The sequence below is a fragment of the Prionailurus bengalensis genome, chromosome X (genome assembly GCF_016509475.1).
Source record: "Prionailurus bengalensis isolate Pbe53 chromosome X, Fcat_Pben_1.1_paternal_pri, whole genome shotgun sequence".
Taxonomy (NCBI): Eukaryota; Metazoa; Chordata; class Mammalia; order Carnivora; family Felidae; genus Prionailurus; species Prionailurus bengalensis.
Genome location: NC_057361.1, coordinates 20,312,964 through 20,332,615, shown reverse-complemented (window position 1 = coordinate 20,332,615; position 19,652 = coordinate 20,312,964). Strand labels below are relative to the sequence as shown.

The following is a 19,652-nucleotide window of genomic DNA, read 5'->3' as shown; positions in this document are numbered from 1 at the left end:
GTTTTACTTTGCTTGGTGTCAGAGAAGCAGAATGCTCCTTACAGCACTAGACCCATCTATACCCTTTTTTTTCTTAAATGAAAGTGAGGGAGGTATCATAGATCACATATAACTTTTTTTTTTTGAGGAATGGACTCTACATAGTAAATATAAAGATTGGTGAAAAGACACAGCACACAGAAACAGTATTTTTAAAAAAGACGTTTTGGATGTAACGGAATGTCATATATGAGGCCACGTCATGCCATAAGGGGTGTAATGATCACAGTGGTTCATGACATTACTCACTGTAGGTATATATACCAGCTACACACAACACAGACACATTTCAATTCCTGCTTGAATCAAGAACGTAAGTCTCTCTCTGTACAGGTCAGTGCTACACTATGTATACCTCAAAATGTATGTTTGTTGGCTAATACACAAGAATCAAAATTCACCCATTTTAAACGTTCAAGAATAATGTATGAAAACGCAAATGTTCAAAGTTGAATGTATGTCATTTTAAAGTATATTTTATGGCTTACAGTTTTTTAAAGCTTGTTTTATAGTTTAAATCAGAAAAAGTAAGCTTATTTCCCTATTTCCTTAGGATTCAGGTGATTCTCTATTTTTTCCCACGAACTAGTCTACTTCAGCAAAAAAGTACACCGTGTGCTATCTTGGCCTCTTGGGAAACATGACATGTTCAAGTTTGCTAGAAAGAGATAATGATCGCTTTTAGCCACACACCTCACTGTAAATTCATGGGGATATTGGTGTAGAGAGAAAATGGCGGCGGGGGGTGGAGGGGGGTTAGGGTAGGAGATCCTCAGTTTTAGACTAGAAATGGGCACTGGATGACTTAATTTAAGGTTAGTTGTAGAACCACTGGCCTCCAGCTGTGTATTTCTGTCATTTACATTTTTCTCACAAAGAGGTTTCACAATCATAAATTTACAAAACAGGCTTTAGTATGGTTCTACATTCTTAAATCAAGTAAGGCGATATATTTAAAAAACATTAGCTCAAATTCTACAGCTGATTTATTTAAAAAGAACAACCACCCCAAAAATCACTGCTCTCTGAATGTTCGTTCTTGCCATCTTATTTTGACGCAAATAGAACAGCGTTTTTAGATCCGACATTTCTGTGGGGCAGACATGCCGTTTTCTATGAATTTTCCCACCTCTGGGAAATGCATTCCCGAAAGAGTAATTGCTGTGCAATAAGCCAAGTGGAACTATGACGCAATAATCCCCTGCAAGTTGCTTTACAAAAATGATGTCATTTGGCGCAGAAGTAGTCAATTTTATAAAACAGGTAGGTAGGGCAAGGCTTCCTCCACGTCGTCGCAGACGCCCCCACCCCCACCGTGGTATTCAAGATGCAAAAAGACATTTTTCGGGCGCCCCAACCCTCAACTTTGTCGAGGGTGGGCGCACCCGCAGTAGCTTGAGACCACCGCTCATGCAGACTAAGCGAGACCGCTGCGAGGGGATAAGCACCACCCGGCGTTCCCAGCCCCGACGGCGACGCCACGAGGGAAACCGCGTCGAGCCGAGGCCGCAGTGCAGCGCCCGGCCTCCTTATTCTCTCGATGGGGCCCGCCGGCGTGGCCGGCTTGAACGTGGGGCCCCGCGGGCGTGGGACAGCCCTGCCCCCACCCCGCTCCCACACCCGCTCCCGCTCCCCCGGCGCCGGAAGTGACGCGCGCTGGCTGAAAGATGGCGGCATTGGCGCTCGACCAGGGGGAAGGTAAACACCCTCCGGGCCGTGGCCCGCGCGCGGGCCCCCTCGAGGCGCCGATGGGGGACGAGGGCGCCTCCGAGGCCTGCTTTCCAACTGTTGCCTTCCCACCCTTCGACCTCCCTACCCGCGTGGCAGGCTTCCGCGTTGCGACGACGGCGCATGGAGCCCCCTGCCGGCGGGCCCCGCCTCCCTGGGCCGGCCCCGGGCGGCTCCCGCGGCCCGCAGGGGGCGCGCGGCCCGGAGCGGCCCCTGGCTCGTGGCCCCGCACGCTCCGCCCCTTGCCCGCCCCTTTCCCGCCTTCCTCCACCCCCGGCGTGGGTGATCCTGAGGCTCGGCGGGCTTCGGGGCAGAAGCCCGGAGACGCCGTCGTCGACGCCGCTGCCACCCGTGCTTCTGCCGCTGCCACCCGTGCTTCTGCCGCTGCCCGCAGCCCCCCAGCCCCTTTCCCCGCCCGTGGCCCCGAGTCGACCCTCCAGCCGAGCCCCGCCGGGCGCCGCGAGGCCCCTGGCGTTGGCAAGGCCGGGCCCGGCCCCGACGCCGCGCCGCCTTGCGCCTTGTGCCGAGCCCGACTGTCTCGACTCGCGACTCAGCGCTGTCTTCTTTCCCAGGACTGGTTCCGAGGGGGCCGCAGGCGCGCAGACTCGCCCCCCGCCGGAGCGCCCCGGCCCGGCCCGGGAGCGGCCCCTTGTAGAGGTTCGAGGAGCCTGCCGAGTGCCATCCCGGGGCCCGACCGCCCACCGCCTGGCCCTCCGGCCCGCTTCTTCCTGATGCAGACTGCCGTCCACTAGAGGCTGGACAGACCCCCGAGGTGCGTAGCCGCCCCTGGCCCTCCGGCCTGCAGGAGCCCGGGCTTCGTCCGCGTCCCCGCGCTCGGCACCGATTTGGTAGCCTTTTCTGCACAGACCCGAGTCAAACATTTGGTAGACGCCGGGAACTAATTTGTCTTTGAGTTTACTTAAATTGTTTGAAATCTAATTTTTTTCAGGGAGGGGGGGAGAAGGAAGAAGCATAATTCAGCCATTTTTTGCAGCACACAGCTGCAGGTACCATGATTATTTTCTCCCTAACCCGTTCCTTCCCTTTAAAAATTCTGTTTATGCCTGGAATAGAAGTATGCGAAATGCGAGGCATAAAACGTGGAATCAGAAGGTCTGGGTTCGACTGGGTGACGCTGAGAAAATCGCTTACCGATCCTCGGTTTCTTATCTATGAAATCTAGTCGGTAATAGCCACATCACAGGGTAGTGAGGACTATATGAGGTCATATATATGAAAATAACCTATAGCTGTAAAGTGTTGTAAAAATGCAAAGCAATTTTTTAAGTAACCCTTGCCAGAGTGGTTAACGTTGTAGTGGCTAACTGTTGCTGCCTCTTTTTTTTTTTTTTCTGTATTATAAGAGTAAGCAATAAGTACGGAATAGCAAAGCAGTGCTGTGAATCGACCAGATATATAATAGTCACGTTGCTTGGCCTTCTTCCTACGAAATGCTAACTGCTTATTTAAATAACGGTATTCTTTAATTCAAATTTAACGTTACTGTAGTGCTTTGCTTTTCATTTTTCTAGGCCGCTTATGCCCGTTTTCTTACTCGGAATATTTATTTAACACTTTGTGTTTAGTCTTCTGTGTTTTCCGAATTTACATTTATTTTTGTTGATCTGATTAAATTGTAACTTAGAAAATGCTTTTAAGGTATATTCTTTAATTTTAATGCTGTTTTTCATATCTAGGGAACAGGATGCCTGGATATCTCTACTAATTTGAAAATTATTTTTGAAGAGCTCACAAATGCATTCAGATTTCTGTAATTCTTAACAGATCTAGAAATGTGTAGAAATTTTCAACTTTTTGGCAATGTACTAGTATTTGTGTAATTTAATTTTCTTTTTAAGTCATCACAACACTTAGTAGGTGCTTAAAACCAGTTTTTCAGTGGTAAAGGGTGTTAATTTGTGCTCTATTGCTGATTTAACTTGGGAGAAATAATAGAATAGTAAATACTTGTGGTTTGGACTTATTTGTCAGATTTTATAATACATATGTGTAAAAACAGATCAGTATGGAATAATTCTTACTGGGTACATCAAAAATGTACCATGTAGTATGTTTTGGCTTAAAAATGGTCCACAAAAAGTGAAAGAGAAGCATTTTTCTTAGTATATTGTTATTTTTAGCCAACAAATGGTTTTCTGAGACTTTTTATTTTATAATCTAATCCCGGTTGTTTTTTAGAGTATGCTTTTGTGTTTTGTAAAAAGATTGAGTAATATAAGTGGGTAGGATTAAATTAGGTGGTAGAGCCTCTTGTAATGTGCTAGGCTTTTATACATCGGACTTCTCGTTTGTCCTAAAGAAAAAATTTTGGTAAATCATTGCTTTATTGGGAATTTCAAGGTTTGACCTTCTCTCTGCCTTGATTTGGGTTATCTGGGGCAAAAATCTTGGAACCAGGGCTGGCTTGGCCTTCATGGGTGTTCAGAAGGGCCCCGAAGTTGGTGTAATAATCTGCACATAAAACTGGCATTGTACAATATAAAGGTGAATGATGAAACTCATGCTAATTTAAATTTTTAATTTTTCTTTACTTAGAACGCGTTAAACAGCAAATAAAAAAACACCAATAAGTCGAGAGATACCTCAGAAGAAAGGAGAAAACTTTTTATTTTAGTACCTTTAACGACACTTTTTTCCAGCTTTTGGATAAGGGGGCCCGAATTTTCATTTCACTTGCGTCCCAAAAATTAGCTGGTCTGCTGTCAGCTTGCCCTTCACTTTGTAAATATTTTAAGAGTAAATAACGTTAACTGTAAGGAGAATTAATATTTAGTTTGAGAGGTTGGATTAATTTATTAGCGTATATTTTCTCTGAACTGGCATGCAGTAGTTTGTGTGGGGTTTTTTATTGAAAAGAAATTAAGAGTCACTGGTGAAGCCTTGTAGGATACTGATTAAACATAGAGGCTCTGAAGTGGGACGGACCCCAACTCCACCGCTTAAGGATCAGGGCCTCGGGCAGGTTTCTTAACCTCTGTGAGCTTTGATTTTTCTCATTTTTAAATCAGGGGTGGTTACAGAACATGGATTGTTATGTGGTAAATGAACGGATAAATTTATCTGTTCATCCAACAGATATTTATTAAGCACTTATTATGTGCCAAGCGCTGTTATTTCTAGGTTGTGAGGGATACAACAGTCAAAGCAAAACCAGAAAAAAGAAAAACAACCCAAACAGTAAACTAAACAAGGAAGAGAGGCTCTATCGCAATTTTAATATACTATAGAGAAAAATTAAGCAGAAAAGTAAAGTGAGGATTTCTGGCAGTGGGTTTTGTTTTTTTGTTTGTTTGTCTTTAATTTTAAAGATGGGGTTTGGGGAAGGCCTCGTTGAGATGACACTGGAATAAAGGCCTGAAGGGAGCCCTATATATCTGGAGATACAGTGATCCAGGTAGAGGGAACAGCAAGTGTAGAAGTCTTAGGATGGGTGTATGGCTGGTTTTCAGGAAATAGCAAAGGAGGCCAGTGTATCTGGGGCAAGGGGTACAAGGGGGAGAATAATAGGAGATAATACTATTATTGCTATTTTAAGAATCATTGGAGGGGCTCTTGTGGTTCATTTTTGCTGTGGGTATATGTTGTATTGCCGCTGGTAGAAAAGTGGAAGGCCTTTTCAGAATTAGAAATTTTAACTTTGGAAGAAATTAGAAAAGGGGGGGTATTTCCTCAGATACTCTGTTTTTAATATAAGGCCTTTAAAGCTCATCTGGCTGAATCATTGAAGCAAATAAGAACAGATAGAAAATTTATTCTTTGTCTCTGATAAAATCATTGAATTTAGTTAATGATTCTACATCATTTAAAGATTTGCAGGAAATCTGTATCAGGACATCAAGATCCCTTCCAAAAGATTGAGTTTGTTTGTATAATTCTTGTAGAGAACTAAAATGTTAACACTATAATATTGATGTTTTCTTGTTAGGATATAACTTAGAAGATTTGGAGTTTTATTCCCCAGTAGAGGCTTTTCCTAGAATTCTCACTGGATCCAATCTCTAAAGGCTAGGGAAGCTGTTTTCCATGACATCACTCTTGGACTACTACTGCTTGTAGTGAGAAATAGGCAGAGCATTAAATGAAAATCTTCTGATGAAAAAATAGCATTGAAGCAGGAGTGGTTTTTTTTTTTTTTCTTATAAGTTTTCTTGTGGTATAGAATGATTAAATGCTAAACATACCTGAAAAGTGAAGTAATTTGGATAATAGGTGCCAACCTGGCTGGAGGACCCAGAGCCTTCCTAAAAGCTCAGTTAAATGGTCATTTGCAGTTTGGTACTGAGTTGTAAGAACATTTAGATAGATAAGAAAGAATTTCCAGTATTAAGTAAATTAAAGTTATGTTGCCTTGCCTCCCATATTAAACCGAGTTGTCTCTCAATTTGAATAGTGTATCCAAGAATAAAATGACTGCTAATATAGGATGTTTTTACATTTTTCTTGCCTTTTAGATTGAGAAGTTAACCACTTTGAGATTGCTGAACTTAAAATTTCTTTTTTATAAGTTAACAGAAATTGTGAGAAACTCCATGATTCTATTTTTGTCTGTAGTAAGCCTTGCATTTTCTTTTCAGTGTGCGAGTATGGGATTTTCTGCATTAGGCATCAGCTTTGGTAAGCCACCAGTTTGAGGAAGAAGGTAGTATGAAATAATTTAAATTTTTCGTTGAAAACAAGTGTATCAAGCTTTGAGAATCTAGCTTTTGTTCCGAATGACTTAAGATTTTGTATGAATTTTCAAGGAGCTTTGGGAGGAACGTGAAAGCAGTAAATTATTGCTTAAGGCATAAACATGGAGGTTGATTTTGAAATACCTTCTATTTAATTGCCTAAAATTTTGCCTTGAGATTGGAATGGCAGCCTTCTAACTGAGAAGGAAGCATTTAATTTCTTTGCGTTTAATTTCCTGTCCAATTTTACCCCCATCAGACTTCTTTCTTTACTGGTCACTAGAGAGTTTGAACTGTTAAAAATTTCTGTGATATAAATAGCAGTAATAGTCTTCCAGGGCAGAGGTAGGAAGAATATGTTTTGTGCATGTGTGTGTTGTCATCGATCTCTTATACCATCAGGAGCACTCAAACCTTTTGGTCTCAGGACCTCATTATTCTCTTAAATATTTGGAGGACCCTTAAGAGCTTCTGTTAATGTGGGTTGTATCTATTTATATTTACCAAAATAGAAATTAAAACAGGGAAATTTAAAAAAATATTTGTACATACAGTTTATTTAAAAAACCCATTACAGGTTAATCTGAATAACATTTTTTTAATGAAAATTAACTGTCTTCCAAAACCATACTAAACTTGGTGAGAAGAGTGGCATCATTTTGCAGATCTGATTAATGTCTGACTTAATGAAAGACAGTGGGCTTCCTATCGGCTTCTGCATTCAGTCTGTTACCATATCACACGTGTAGCCTCTGGAAAACAGAGAATGAAAGTTCTGGAAAAGACAAACAACTTTTAAAATTATGACTCTGAAAATAGTTTTGACTTGGTGGATTTCTTTTAGGGCACTAGGACCTCATTTATCCCTGGACTGTACTTTGAAAATCACTATACTAATCATTCTTAGGTGTAGAAAATACGAAGGTTTCTCTTTAATCAGTGCCAAGTTTATGAAACAAGACAAACTCTTCAGTATTTTTTTCCTAGTGAAGTAATTATGTCTTGTCATTTAGTTTTAAGTTGGTTCCCCTTTTGAAAAAAAAAAAAACCTGCCATTTGAAATTCTGAAGGCCAAGTGTAGAACATATATATATATATATATATATATATATATATACATATATACACATGTGAGTTTATAAACCATGATTTCCTTTAATCTGATGATCTGTTTTGAAAAGTGAGGATACAGAGTTTCTGTGCATGGAACATCTTGTAAGTCAGTAAATACCTCTTCTCAAAGCCCCTTAATGGATTTTTTTCGCCAGACCTCATTGATTTATAGTCCTTATTTGAGTTTAGTTTTACAGAGATTCATTCTTAAAACTATTTATTCCATGAATTGCTATAATTTTAAAGCACATTCTTATGCATAAGATTTTGTGTGGTTTTTTTTGTATCCTTATAATTTTCTCTTTGTAGGTATTATTTTTTTTATTTGCTTACATGGGTGTTTTGTGTTTTTATCTTAAGCCTCACTTTTTTTTCTTTTCTTTGTAGCTTCCAGGGTATGGATTGTGAACAAGTTGGTTTTGTTTCACATGTTCCTTTGTAAGTTTGGTTGTTTGATGCCTTAAACATGGATGTTGTAGCTCTGTGCTGCCCAATAGAATATAACACAAGACACATGTAATTTAAAATTTTTTACAGCCACAGTTTTTTTTAAAAGTAAAAAACAGGTGAGGTTACTTTTAGTGTATTTTATTTAACCCATTATATCTAAAGTATTATTTCAACGTGATTAGTACAAAAAATTGTGTAAAGAGATAATTTACAGGGTTTTCTTGTACTAAATCTTCAAAAATCTGGCATTCATTTTATACTGAGAGCACATCTCAATTTGGATGAGCCACATTTCAAGTGCTCTATAGCCCCATGGCTAGTGGCTTATATATTGAACAGCACAGATATAGAGAGTAGCTACCCTGGTTAGGACAGAAAAACTTGAAAAGCCCATAAAAGCTAGAAAATTATACTTGTGTGTTGAGAAAAAGTAGAAAATAATGCCATTGTAAAATGAAGTCCAGTGTTTTGACTACCAGTAAGAGATCTCCTGATCTCTTAGGAATTTTCATTTTAATAAACTTTAGGGAGATGTGGGGTCTGTAGAGGTGATTTTGAGAGGTACCAAGTTCCTATGGTTTTTTTGTTTGTTTGTTTGTTTGTTTTTTGGATGGTAAAGGAGCATTAGGCAACAGCTGAACAGTGGAAGCCATCATTGATTGACCTCTGATGGATGCCTTGCTCTGGGCTAGGCATTGAAGTGACTTTATTTAATCACTACCCCAATTCAATAATAAGGTGGTGGTGATGATAATTCCTAATGTATGAATGGAAACTGAGGTCAGGAAGTTAACTACATTTCGCCAGGTCCTGCAGGTGGTGAGTACTAGAAAGCACTCTAATTTCAAAAGTTTTGCTCTAACAAAACACATTTTTTTTGTAAATTAAATTCTAGTTTTAACCCTATTTCTAACTAGTTGTATGACCTTGAAAAATTTCACCCATAGACCTTAGTTTCTTTATCAAGTTAGAGTTGGCCTGGCTCCTAAGAGACTTCACTGATAAGACAGGTTGGGGTTCTAAGGAAGTGCTGTTACTAGGGAGAAGGGTTCTCTAGAGACAGCTGGACTTGTTTGTTTGTTTGTTTGTTTGTGATCTCTAGGTGCTCTGTGGGACTTGAACTCACAACCCAGAGATCCAGTCGCATGCTCTACTGAGTGAGCCACCTAGGCTCCCTGAGGCAACTGGACTTTTAAAGTGGCCGTTTGACTCTCTTGGTTCCACTAGCACCAACTGAAGGGGCCTAATAATGAGCCCTAACATTATGGTGTACTTCAGGGCCATATACTGTCTTTACATGTATTAACTAAGTCTGTACGTGTATTAACTCATGCAGTCCTCACAGCAACCTGTGAGGAAGGTTCTGTTGATACTGGTGCCTGCTTTTTACAAGTGAGGACATTAGAGCACAGAGAGGCTCAATATCTTGCCCCAAGGTCTCAAAGCTAGGAAGAAGTTAGAACCAGGATTCAAAACAGGCATATGACTCCGCACCTGTGCTTTTAACTCAACTATTTCCATTTAGAGATTAAATGTTGGTCAGTTAATCACAGAGTATTTTATTGTTTTCTCCTTATAAAAATACAAAATACTGCTGTTGCTCTAAAGCTATTAGTTATTAGTCTTATTGATAGATGCACCAAACTTTTTCATGTAGAAGTTACTGATAAGTCCCAGCTATCACAAATTAGTTTTAGAAATCAATTTAGATCAAGTAAACTTCACAAATGCATTGCTAAGGCTTGAAAAATAGCTACAGGTTATTTAGCCTGCACACCTACGTAAGTGCATTATACCTCTGTAAAGTCTTATAAAAAGTAGGAGAATAAATGAGAAATTTTCTGATTAAAAATTTTGAGGTCATCATGGTGAATGTTCTCAATTTTACAGATGCAGAGATAAGACCAAGAAGGTTTGAGTAACTTAAAGTATAGCAGTTTCTGTTCTAAAACCATATTAGTTAGGGACCATGGTTATGTGAAGGGAAAACACACCTATAGTAGTAAAATAGGAATTTGTTCCAAGCATGGAAGGATTTCTCTTAGAACCCAAGGGCAGGAATAGAGCTGAGCCTAGAAACTGGAAAAATGAAGGTGTTAGGGAGCACTCCCTGTCCTCTTGTCTTGGCTTTATCCTTCTTTCTCAGTTCACTGGCTTTCTCTGATATTCGGCCCACATGGCAGGCAGAAGTTGGTGCCTACAGCTGCTCTTTGACATGTTCCAGTTCCAGTCATACACAGTCAGTGCACGTCTCTCTCTTTTTCCTTTTTCTAAATTCTTGACAACAGAGTGTTCCTCTTGATTCATATTTCCCACCCCAGTCTGACCGTATGTGACTGGACAGGATCACAGAGTGAAGCCTGCCTGCTTGGAGTCCCCCTTGGTGTGCTGGATCCCAGAGGAGTATGGGTGCTGTCCTTACATTTTTTAGGGTCTTTTGACTCACAGTTTACCAATCATTCTCCTTTTTTTTTTTTTCTTCTTTGCCCTATGATGTTTCTACCATAGTAAGTATCTGGAACCTAGATTGCTTTTTTTTTTTTTTTTTTGAGAAATCATAGTTTCTCCTTTTATTTTTATTTTAAAAAACTGTACTTTTTAAGGGCGCCTGGGTGGCTCAGTCGGTTAAGCATCCAACTTCAGCTCAGGTCATGATCCCGGGGTTTGTGAGTTCGAGCCCTGCGTCGGGCTCTGTGCTGATAGCTTGGAGCCTGGAACCTGCTTCAGATTCTGTGTCTCCTTCTGCCCCCCCCCGCCCCCCGCTCACGCTCTGTCTCTGTCTCTCAATAATAAATGTTAAAAAACTTTTTCAATTGTACTTAAAAAAAATTTTTTTTTTTAACGTTTATTTATTTTTGGGACAGAGAGAGACAGAGCACGAACAGGGGAGGGGCAGAGAGAGAGGGAGACACAGAATCGGAAACAGGCTCCAGGCTCTGAGCCACCAGCCCAGAGCCTGACGCGGGGCTCGAACTCCCGGACCGCGAGATCGTGACCTGGCTGAAGTCGGACGCTCAACCGACTGCGCCACCCAGGCGCCCCTCAATTGTACTTTTTAAAATTCAAGTATAATTAACAGTCTTATGTTTCATGTGTACAGTATAATGATTCAACAATTTTATGCATTTCTCAGTGCTCATCAGGAGAAGTGTACTCTTAATTCTCTTTATTTTCACCCATTCCCCCTGCCACCTTCCCTTCTGGCAATCACCAGTTTGTTCTCTGTATTAAGAGTCTGTTTTTTGTCTTTTTTTTCCTTGTTCATTTGTTTTTTAAGTTCTACATATGCGTGAAATCATATGGTATTTGTCTTTGACTTATTTCACTTAGCAGTATACCCTCTAGGCCCGTCCCATGTTGTTGCAGATGGCAAGATCTCATTCTTTTTTTAATGGCTGAGTAATGTTCTATAGTATGTGTATGTATGTACATACACATACACGTGTTCTTTATCCGCTTATCGATCAGTGGACACTTGGGTTGCTTCCATATCTTGGTTACTACAGATTAGTACAGTCATTGTGGAAAGCAGTATGGAGGTTCCTCAAATAATTAAAAATAGAATTACCATATGACCCAGTTATTCCACTTCTTGGTATTTACTCAAAGACGAAAACATGAATTCAAAAAGATATATGCCCCTCTATGTTTATTGCAGCATAGTATCTCCTTTTAAAAATTTCCTTCAGATGAAACCTTTTCCAGAAAGGTGAATAATAGTTGTTGGAGACCTTATCAGATAGTGATAACTGTTGAATAGAGAGTGTTACTTTGACAGGAAGTGAAATATATGGTATTCTAGGCATTGTCAAAATAATAGATGAATAAAACACAAAGCAGTCTACTCTCACGTATACAAACCCTGAGGTCGAGTCTTCTATTACTAAATCTCCATTAAATGTGACCAGTATCTTGACAAGTCACAGTGATAATTGGTGTCCATAATGATCCTGAGAAAGATAATGAAATATCAGACATTTCATCTCATCTAATTTATTGTATTTTTAAGTTCCACTTATTTTGAAAACTGGTCATTAGTGTGATGTGGGTAGTCCGCTATTAAGCATGTTTGATTATTCAGATACCACGCCGTGTGATGTTCCTTTTGTTCCCAGTGCGCATTTGTGTATGTATGCCTCATATCACTTGGAAGATTCTAAGCTCATTAATTTTACCTTTAAAAATAATTCAGGAAAAAACCCCTCATATCTTACTTTAATCTTGAATGTGTTAGTAAAGTTGTTTTGCGAAGAATTACTTGTAGCATCTAAATTATTTTATATCTGTTTTCCACATGATAGACAAACCTCTTGTGTTCTGCCTTCAAAGTGAAAATATAGCTTTTGGAACAATGGAATACTAATAAAAAACTTGATAGTAATTTCACTGTGTGCATACTTTGCTGTCTTAGGTAAGTGATTGTATATATATAATTTAATCAGTAAGACTTGCAGGTAAGTTAGGGACAAATTGAGTGAGAGAGTCACCTAGACTGCCTCTTGGTAAGATGAGGAATATGGAAGAAAGAACTGGTTGGGAGAAGGTCATATTATGATTACTTTTAGACATGATGTTTTTGAGATCCCAGTGGGACACAAGAAGAAATGTTTAGCATCCATTCACTATTTGGACAGAGATAGTCAAGGTTTTGGTAAAGGTAGGTGTTAGAAGAAACCATGGGTTTAGATGAGATCTTTGAAGGAGATACGGTGTTAAGATGAAAAGAGAAAAGGTCCGAGAACAGAATTCTGGGGAACACCAGTGTTTAAGGAACAGCTCAAGAAAAATGAGGCCAGGGAGGAGATTGAGAAATAAACAGCCCAGGAATAGGAAGAGAATCAGGGAAGTAATTTCATGAAACTGAGCCAAGGGAGTAAGTCATGTTGCGGAAGGATTCTGCAAAATAGGGACTAGTCTATAACCATTGGACTTGGCAATTAGTTTTTCTTAATATTTTTAAAAATGAATTTTCAAAACAATCATATACTTTTGCTGCAGATAGATTAGAAAACACAGGTCAGCAAAAGGGAAAAAATTAGAACTTCTTGATACTCTGCCATCCCGAGATAACATTTTGGCATATTATTCTTTCAGACTTTTGTCTTGCTGATTAACAAAGGTGTTTTTTTTTTTTTTAAGATGACTTCAGACGGAGGTAACTACTGAATCAATGGGTTAATACATCAAGAAGTTAAATATGGGGTGTCACAGATAACATTGATGAAACAAAAATACGGTGATAGTCTGCTCACAAGATTGGATAGGTAGAGCTGTTAGCATGTCCACAGAAGATGCCTTTCACTCTCAGTATCAGAGGCTTCTTCCGAATCCAGGGTGCAGAGGGGATTCCTGAAAGGCACATTCCCCCATGCCTAACATAATGCCTGGCACACAGAAGTACTCTTTTAGCAAGTAAAGGAGGAGGTTTTGGTAATAGAGTGGGGAGATTGGAAAGGAAAGAACTTGGGAGATTGTGTCCAACACCAGAAGATCTAAGCTGGAGAAGGATACAGGTAAAGTTTGGAAACGATAGACCAAGTGAAAAGGGAGGCGAAGATTAAGCAGAGTGAAGAGTTGACAGTTAAGATTTTAGATGGGGACCAGCTATGGATTGTGTTGACATCTAGCAGGTACAGGAATAAGATTTTAAAATGGAGTAAAGAGGGAGGCCGAAGCAGTTGAGGTGGTCAGGGAAATTTGACTCTTCAGGTTTTGGATGAGTGGTCTTGTAAAATTTTTTTTTTCAACGTTTATTTATTTTTGGGACAGAGAGAGACAGAGCATGAACGGGGGAGGGGCAGAGAGAGAAGGAGACACAGAATCGGAAACAGGCTCCAGGCTCTGAGCCATCAGCCCAGAGCCTGACGCGGGGCTCGAACTCACAGAGTGCGAGATCGTGACCTGGCTGAAGTCGGACGCTTAACCGACTGCGCCACCCAGGCGCCCCTGGATGAGTGGTCTTATGTGAACATCGAAGAGGTGGAGAACATGAGTCTTAGCCAGGTGCCAAAGTTGTTGGCAAACGTGCATGAGAGAGTGATCGATCTGGATGTGTGTATGTGACAAGTGACAAGAAGCAATAGAAGATGAATTTTTATCTGAGCAAAAGGCCGTGTTTTAGAAAAAGGACAGTAGAAAGCTAAAAAGGAGCCTTAGAAAGTAGGTTTATAAGCTATAGAGGAGTATGTTTTCATATTTAAATCAGACTGCGGGGGGGGGGGGGGGGGGGGGGGGGGGGGGGGGGGGGGGGGGGGGGGGGGGGGGGGGGGGGGGGGGGGGGGGGGGGGGGGGGGGGGGGGGGGGGGGGGGGGGGGGGGCGGAAACTTTGTGACCAGCAGGAGGCTGTAGGGGAGTTTGTTTTCACTGAAGCAAGATTCCACAGGGCACAGTGGAAAGGGTAGGGAGGGAATTCGGGAACGGAGGAGGCCCCAAGCTGTGTGAGGTGGAGAGGAGAGGATAGATGGCTGGCGGGCAGGGTATGAGGGAGGGTGCTTGTGTGAAAAGGAGAAAATTGCTTTGCTTCATAAACAGTCTAATAGACTGAATTAGTTGATTCTGCTTTGGAGATCTAATTATCAGTCCACTGTCTCGGCTTCATTTCTCGGATATGCAAAAATGTGGTTTAATTCCCTTTAAAAATTATATATTTATATTTAAATATATAAGCAATGTGTGATCATTGTTTTTTTAGGATAAGGTTAATGAGGTAAGTAAAAAAGAAAAGGTAAACTTCAACATTTCTTGAAATCCCATTACCCAGGGACATCGTTTTGGTATATATTCCTCCAGATTTTTTCTCATCTAAACATACATGTGTGTATTTAATTTTGAAAAATGCACCAAGTAAACTGTAGTTGTGCGCTTTTTTGTTTTTTCACATAACAGTACCTAATAAATATCCTTTGTCAGAGTAGGTATATTGCTGCCATCATTTTTAGTTGTTAAAGCTATCCATTATAGAACTGCATGCACCATATTTATTTAATAATCTCTTGTTGGGCTTTTGAATACTTTCCAGTTTTTTTTTTTTTAATTTTTTTTTTCAACGTTTATTTATTTTGGGGACAGAGAGAGACAGAGCATGAACGGGGGAGGGGCAGAGAGAGAGGGAGACACAGAATCGGAAACAGGCTCCAGGCTCTGAGCCATCAGCCCAGAGCCTGACGCGGGGCTCGAACTCACGGACCGCGAGATCGTGACCTGGCTGAAGTCGGACGCTTAACCGACTGCGCCACCCAGGCACCCCCTTTCCAGTTTTTTTTTATTGTAAGTAAGGCTAGAAAGAAAATCTTGTGTGTGTACAGTTTGGCGTATTTCTCTCATTATTTCATTTGGGTAAGTTTCTAAGAGTGTTCAAGGTCAACTGTGGTACTTTTTGGTTTGGTTTCTTTCTTGTTTTTTCTCATAATTTAGCGTTTGGCTGAGAAATTCTTTTTTGTGTTGAAAATCTGGGAACATATTGAAATATATTTGGTGAACGGTGTAAAATCAGTGGGATAGGCATATATTGTTTGTAAGTTAACAATTTACCATTGTTTGATAGATATGTGATCATTTAGATATATTTTTCCCCAGGTAGGGAAGCCAAAACATTATCCTGCAAACCTTTAGGTTGTCTTCTCCCAAAGGGCTTGTACATTTATGATTTAGGCAGTGGAATTGAGATGATTATGAAAAATTGTTTAAGCTCTTAAGTTAATAATGTCTTCAGAATGCATGGAAATGATTAACACAGTTTTCTTTGATTACCTTTCTTCCAGGTGATTCATGGCAGGGGACGTGGAAGGATTCTGTTCCTCCATCCATGACACCAGTGTCTCTGCTGGGTTCAGAGCACTGTATGAGGAGGGATTGCTTCTTGATGTCACTCTGGTTATTGAAGATCATCAGTTCCAGGCCCATAAAGCACTCTTGGCCACCCAGAGTGATTACTTCAGAATTATGTTTACTGCAGACATGAGGGAGCGAGATCAGGACAAAATTCATTTAAAAGGTTTAACTGCTACTGGTTTCAGCCACGTGCTTCAATTTATGTACTATGGAACTATAGAACTGAGTATGAATACTGTTCATGAGATCCTTCAGGCTGCCATGTATGTTCAACTTATAGAAGTGGTGAAGTTCTGCTGCTCTTTTCTGTTAGCCAAAATCTGCTTAGAAAATTGTGCAGAAATTATGAGACTCTTAGATGATTTTGGTGTTAACATCGAGGGAGTCAGGGAGAAGTTGGACGCCTTTCTGCTAGACAACTTTGTGCCACTCATGTCCAGGCCTGACTTCCTGTCTTATCTTAGCTTTGAGAAGCTCATGTCTTATTTGGATAATGATCATCTGAGCAGGTTCCCAGAGATAGAGCTGTACGAGGCTGTGCAGTCTTGGCTGCGGCATGATAGAAGACGCTGGAGACATACCGATACCATCATACAGAACATCAGGTTTTGTTTGATGACCCCATCCAGTGTTTTTGAGAAGGTTAGTGCATTTGAAAGCAATAGATAGGACTCATATAGGTGACATTCCCAGGCTTGGTCAGGAGCTAAAAAGAGAATGAATAGTTTATAAGAATAGTTTATGTGTAAGAAGTCTGATTTGTTGTAGCTTGTGCATTTAGGTTTTTAAAAACACATATTGTGGGTGAAAGATGAACCAGGTAGGTAGTAGAGTAGTTTGTTTTAAGTTGAAGCATAATTACGTAATGCAAAATATTTCAGGTTTGCTTTAGCTCTTCTTTCTTTTCACAAAGTAATTACATCTGAACTGCATCAGGCTAGCTCTGTTTTTAAAAATTAATTTAAGTGATACATGCTGAAATTAGAGTTGAGAGGAGTTTTGTAGTTCTGAATGACGCGCATTAGTGCACTTTGGTATTCCTCTAAAACGTAGTGGGTAAACATAAAATAGCTCTTGAAAACCAGTAGGCCCTAGTGGTGATTCTTCCCTACCCATACCTAGTTGATTTTCTTCCCTGCTCTTCAGTAGTTCTGTTTTTCCCATTTCACTGTGAATACTAACTAAATTTAACCATGAAAACATGTTTATGTCTAAAACCATTGTTTTGGCATTTCTAACTAAATAGGCCATCAGTCATCTATCTACATTGATCAAACATCCCTGTGCACATTTTACCATGTAACAGTTCTCTCTTAAAAATAGTCTTTCTTCAAAACAGCCTTGCCCTTTTTGCATGTAAGCATATTTCATTTTTATGTCAGAGTCTCACTTGTGATCCTTTCTTGCGGAAAGGAGAGAAAGCGGTTTCAGTAATTGCTGAACTTAATTGGTTTCTAATCACATGGTTACCTCTGGGGGTCTGTTTACCCTCTTGCATCTTCTTTCTAGAAAGCGCACTTAAAGCTTTGGTCGACACCCTTCATGTTAAATAGTTACTCAGATTTAGTTACCAGGCCTGACAATAAAAACATAATATTTGCAAAGGAGGGTTGTTTGCACCATTTGAAAAATAAACAAATTTGCGCCTTCAAATAACACTCAGCAGCCTGGCATGTTTCCCCCCCCCACCCCGAAATGTTGTGAAATGTCATTAACTTACACTTTTAATAGAGAATTCAATTTTGTGGGATTTTATCTTTATTCTCAAAATGTACTGATCTAACAGAAATAATTGAAGCTAAGAATACATTTCTTAATCACTTTTTGTTGGGTAATAACCAGTCCCAACATCAACTATATAAATCATTTGTGTCTGATTCGATTTTTTTTTCCTTACTGTTGTTTTTATTGCTCTCTTTCCCTGGGGGAATCCTGTTTTGTCTTTATACATTAAATGCAAATGCTTTCCCACTACTAAAAGAAACAAAAACCCTCCCAACTTCAGTCCAGATGGAAGTACTGGTGAACAAGAAAATAAAATTTTCCTCTCGTGGTGCAATATGATGGATAATTTTTAGCAGTAAGTGATTTTTAAGTGCTAGAGCAGAGCCTTTTTATATTCTAATCACCAGCTCAAGATGGTCAATAGTGATTGGCTGAAATGAAAGTTAATACCGTCAGGTAGTTTTGTAAACTATATGAAACATTACTTGTACCTTCTGATGGATGTTGTTTGCTTATGTAGTATAAGAGGTGGTTATTAACCATTGGCCAGGTATGGAGCATCTCATCAGAATAAAAATGTTAGGGCTTCCTACTTGAGTTAATTTCTTAGGAAAACTTCATAAAGCCCTGGCCACAAAGAAATCTTACAGTTCTTTGTTATATAGTGTAAGTCTTTCACTTTTATTTTAACAATATTGGTGAGATAATTAGAAGGTAGGTGTCCGTGATTCTTACCTTTGCGATATGAGAGTTAATGTTTATCAAAGGAATCTGTGGCTTTCTATTTTATTTTAATTCCAGTAGAGTTAACATACAGTGTTATATTTGTTTCAGTAGGCCTGTATGGCTATCTAGATTTTGAGAACCACTAAGTTAGGCAATTTTTTTTTTAAGTTAGGCAAATTTTTGAGAGCTTATCTCTAGAAATAAAACTTTATAAACCAAACTAAAATGGAAAATTGGGTTGGGAAATAAGAATTTGAACTATTTTATACCATACTATTTTGAGCTCCCTTGAAAATAGGGCCCATCTATTTTTCCATAGTATGCTGCAGGTCTCACACAAAGCCATTTTAATATCCATTATATATGCATGGTGCCAGAAAGGGCACAGAAATAAAGACATGTTACATCTGCGCTGGTCCTTTTTTAGTATGAGAATCTACATGGGGAAAAGCGTAGGCAGTTTTGATTTGTGGTTTTATCCTATTTGCCGAAATTTAGAAAAGTGGAATATTGATACGCACTTCTTATTTTTAGCTTTAAATTTTTAAACACTTATTATGAGACTTTCTAAACATAAAAAAAAAGTCTGAGGGGCACCTGGGTGACTTTGTCATTTGAGCATCTGATTCTTGATTTTGGCTCAAGTCATGATCCCAGGGTTATGGGATCCAGCCCTGAACTGAGTGTGGAGCCTGCTTAAAATCCCCCCACCCCTCCCTTTGTCTCCCTCTGTCTCTGCCTGTCTGTCTGTGTCTCTCCCTCTGCCTCTCTCCTCCACTAGCTCCCTCTCTCTCTTTCTCTAAAAAATAAAAAGGGCCGAAAGAATAGTGAAATGATCACCCATAAACATCCTGTAGGTCAATATTTTTATCATCTTGCCACATTGGCTTTAGGTATGTGAAACCATTTCAAAGAAAGTTGTAGATACTATGACACTTCATCCCTAACTACTGGAGCAAGCAGCTGATCTCCCAAGAGTAAGGAAATTCTCCTACATAATCATAATACATACCATTATTGAAGTTAACAATCATTCCTTAATGTCATGTAATATCCACTTCGTTTTCTGGTTTTCTCACTTCTCCCCCAAATGTCTTTTTTAGCTACTTTTTAAGGATTTAATCAAGGTTCATACAGCATATTTGATTATGTCTCTGTTTTCATCTAGAATTTCTCCTTATGATGAGGATGTTCAAACACAGAAAAAGTTGGAAGAATAGTATAATGGATGTCTAGCTGTCATCTAGATTCAAGAACTGTTAACATTTTACCATATTTGTCTAGGTTTTTTCTTTGCTGAACCTTCAAAAATAAGTTGCAAACATCATAATGCCTTATCCCTAAAAACTT

At 39.8% G+C, this 19,652-nt stretch overlaps 1 protein-coding gene across 1 annotated transcript in view; it reads left to right on the top strand.

Moving 5' to 3' along the window:
* Positions 1 to 2,050: 2,050 nt before the first annotated feature.
* KLHL15 (kelch like family member 15) overlaps positions 2,051 to 19,652 on the top strand; it is a 36,551-nt gene continuing 18,949 nt past the window's right edge. Inside the window, exons 1-2 of the mRNA XM_043570524.1 lie at positions 2,051 to 2,539; positions 15,782 to 16,493. Coding sequence (XP_043426459.1) covers positions 15,789 to 16,493 — 705 coding nt within the window. The 5' untranslated portion in view covers positions 2,051 to 2,539; positions 15,782 to 15,788. The remainder of the gene's footprint in view (positions 2,540 to 15,781; positions 16,494 to 19,652) is intronic.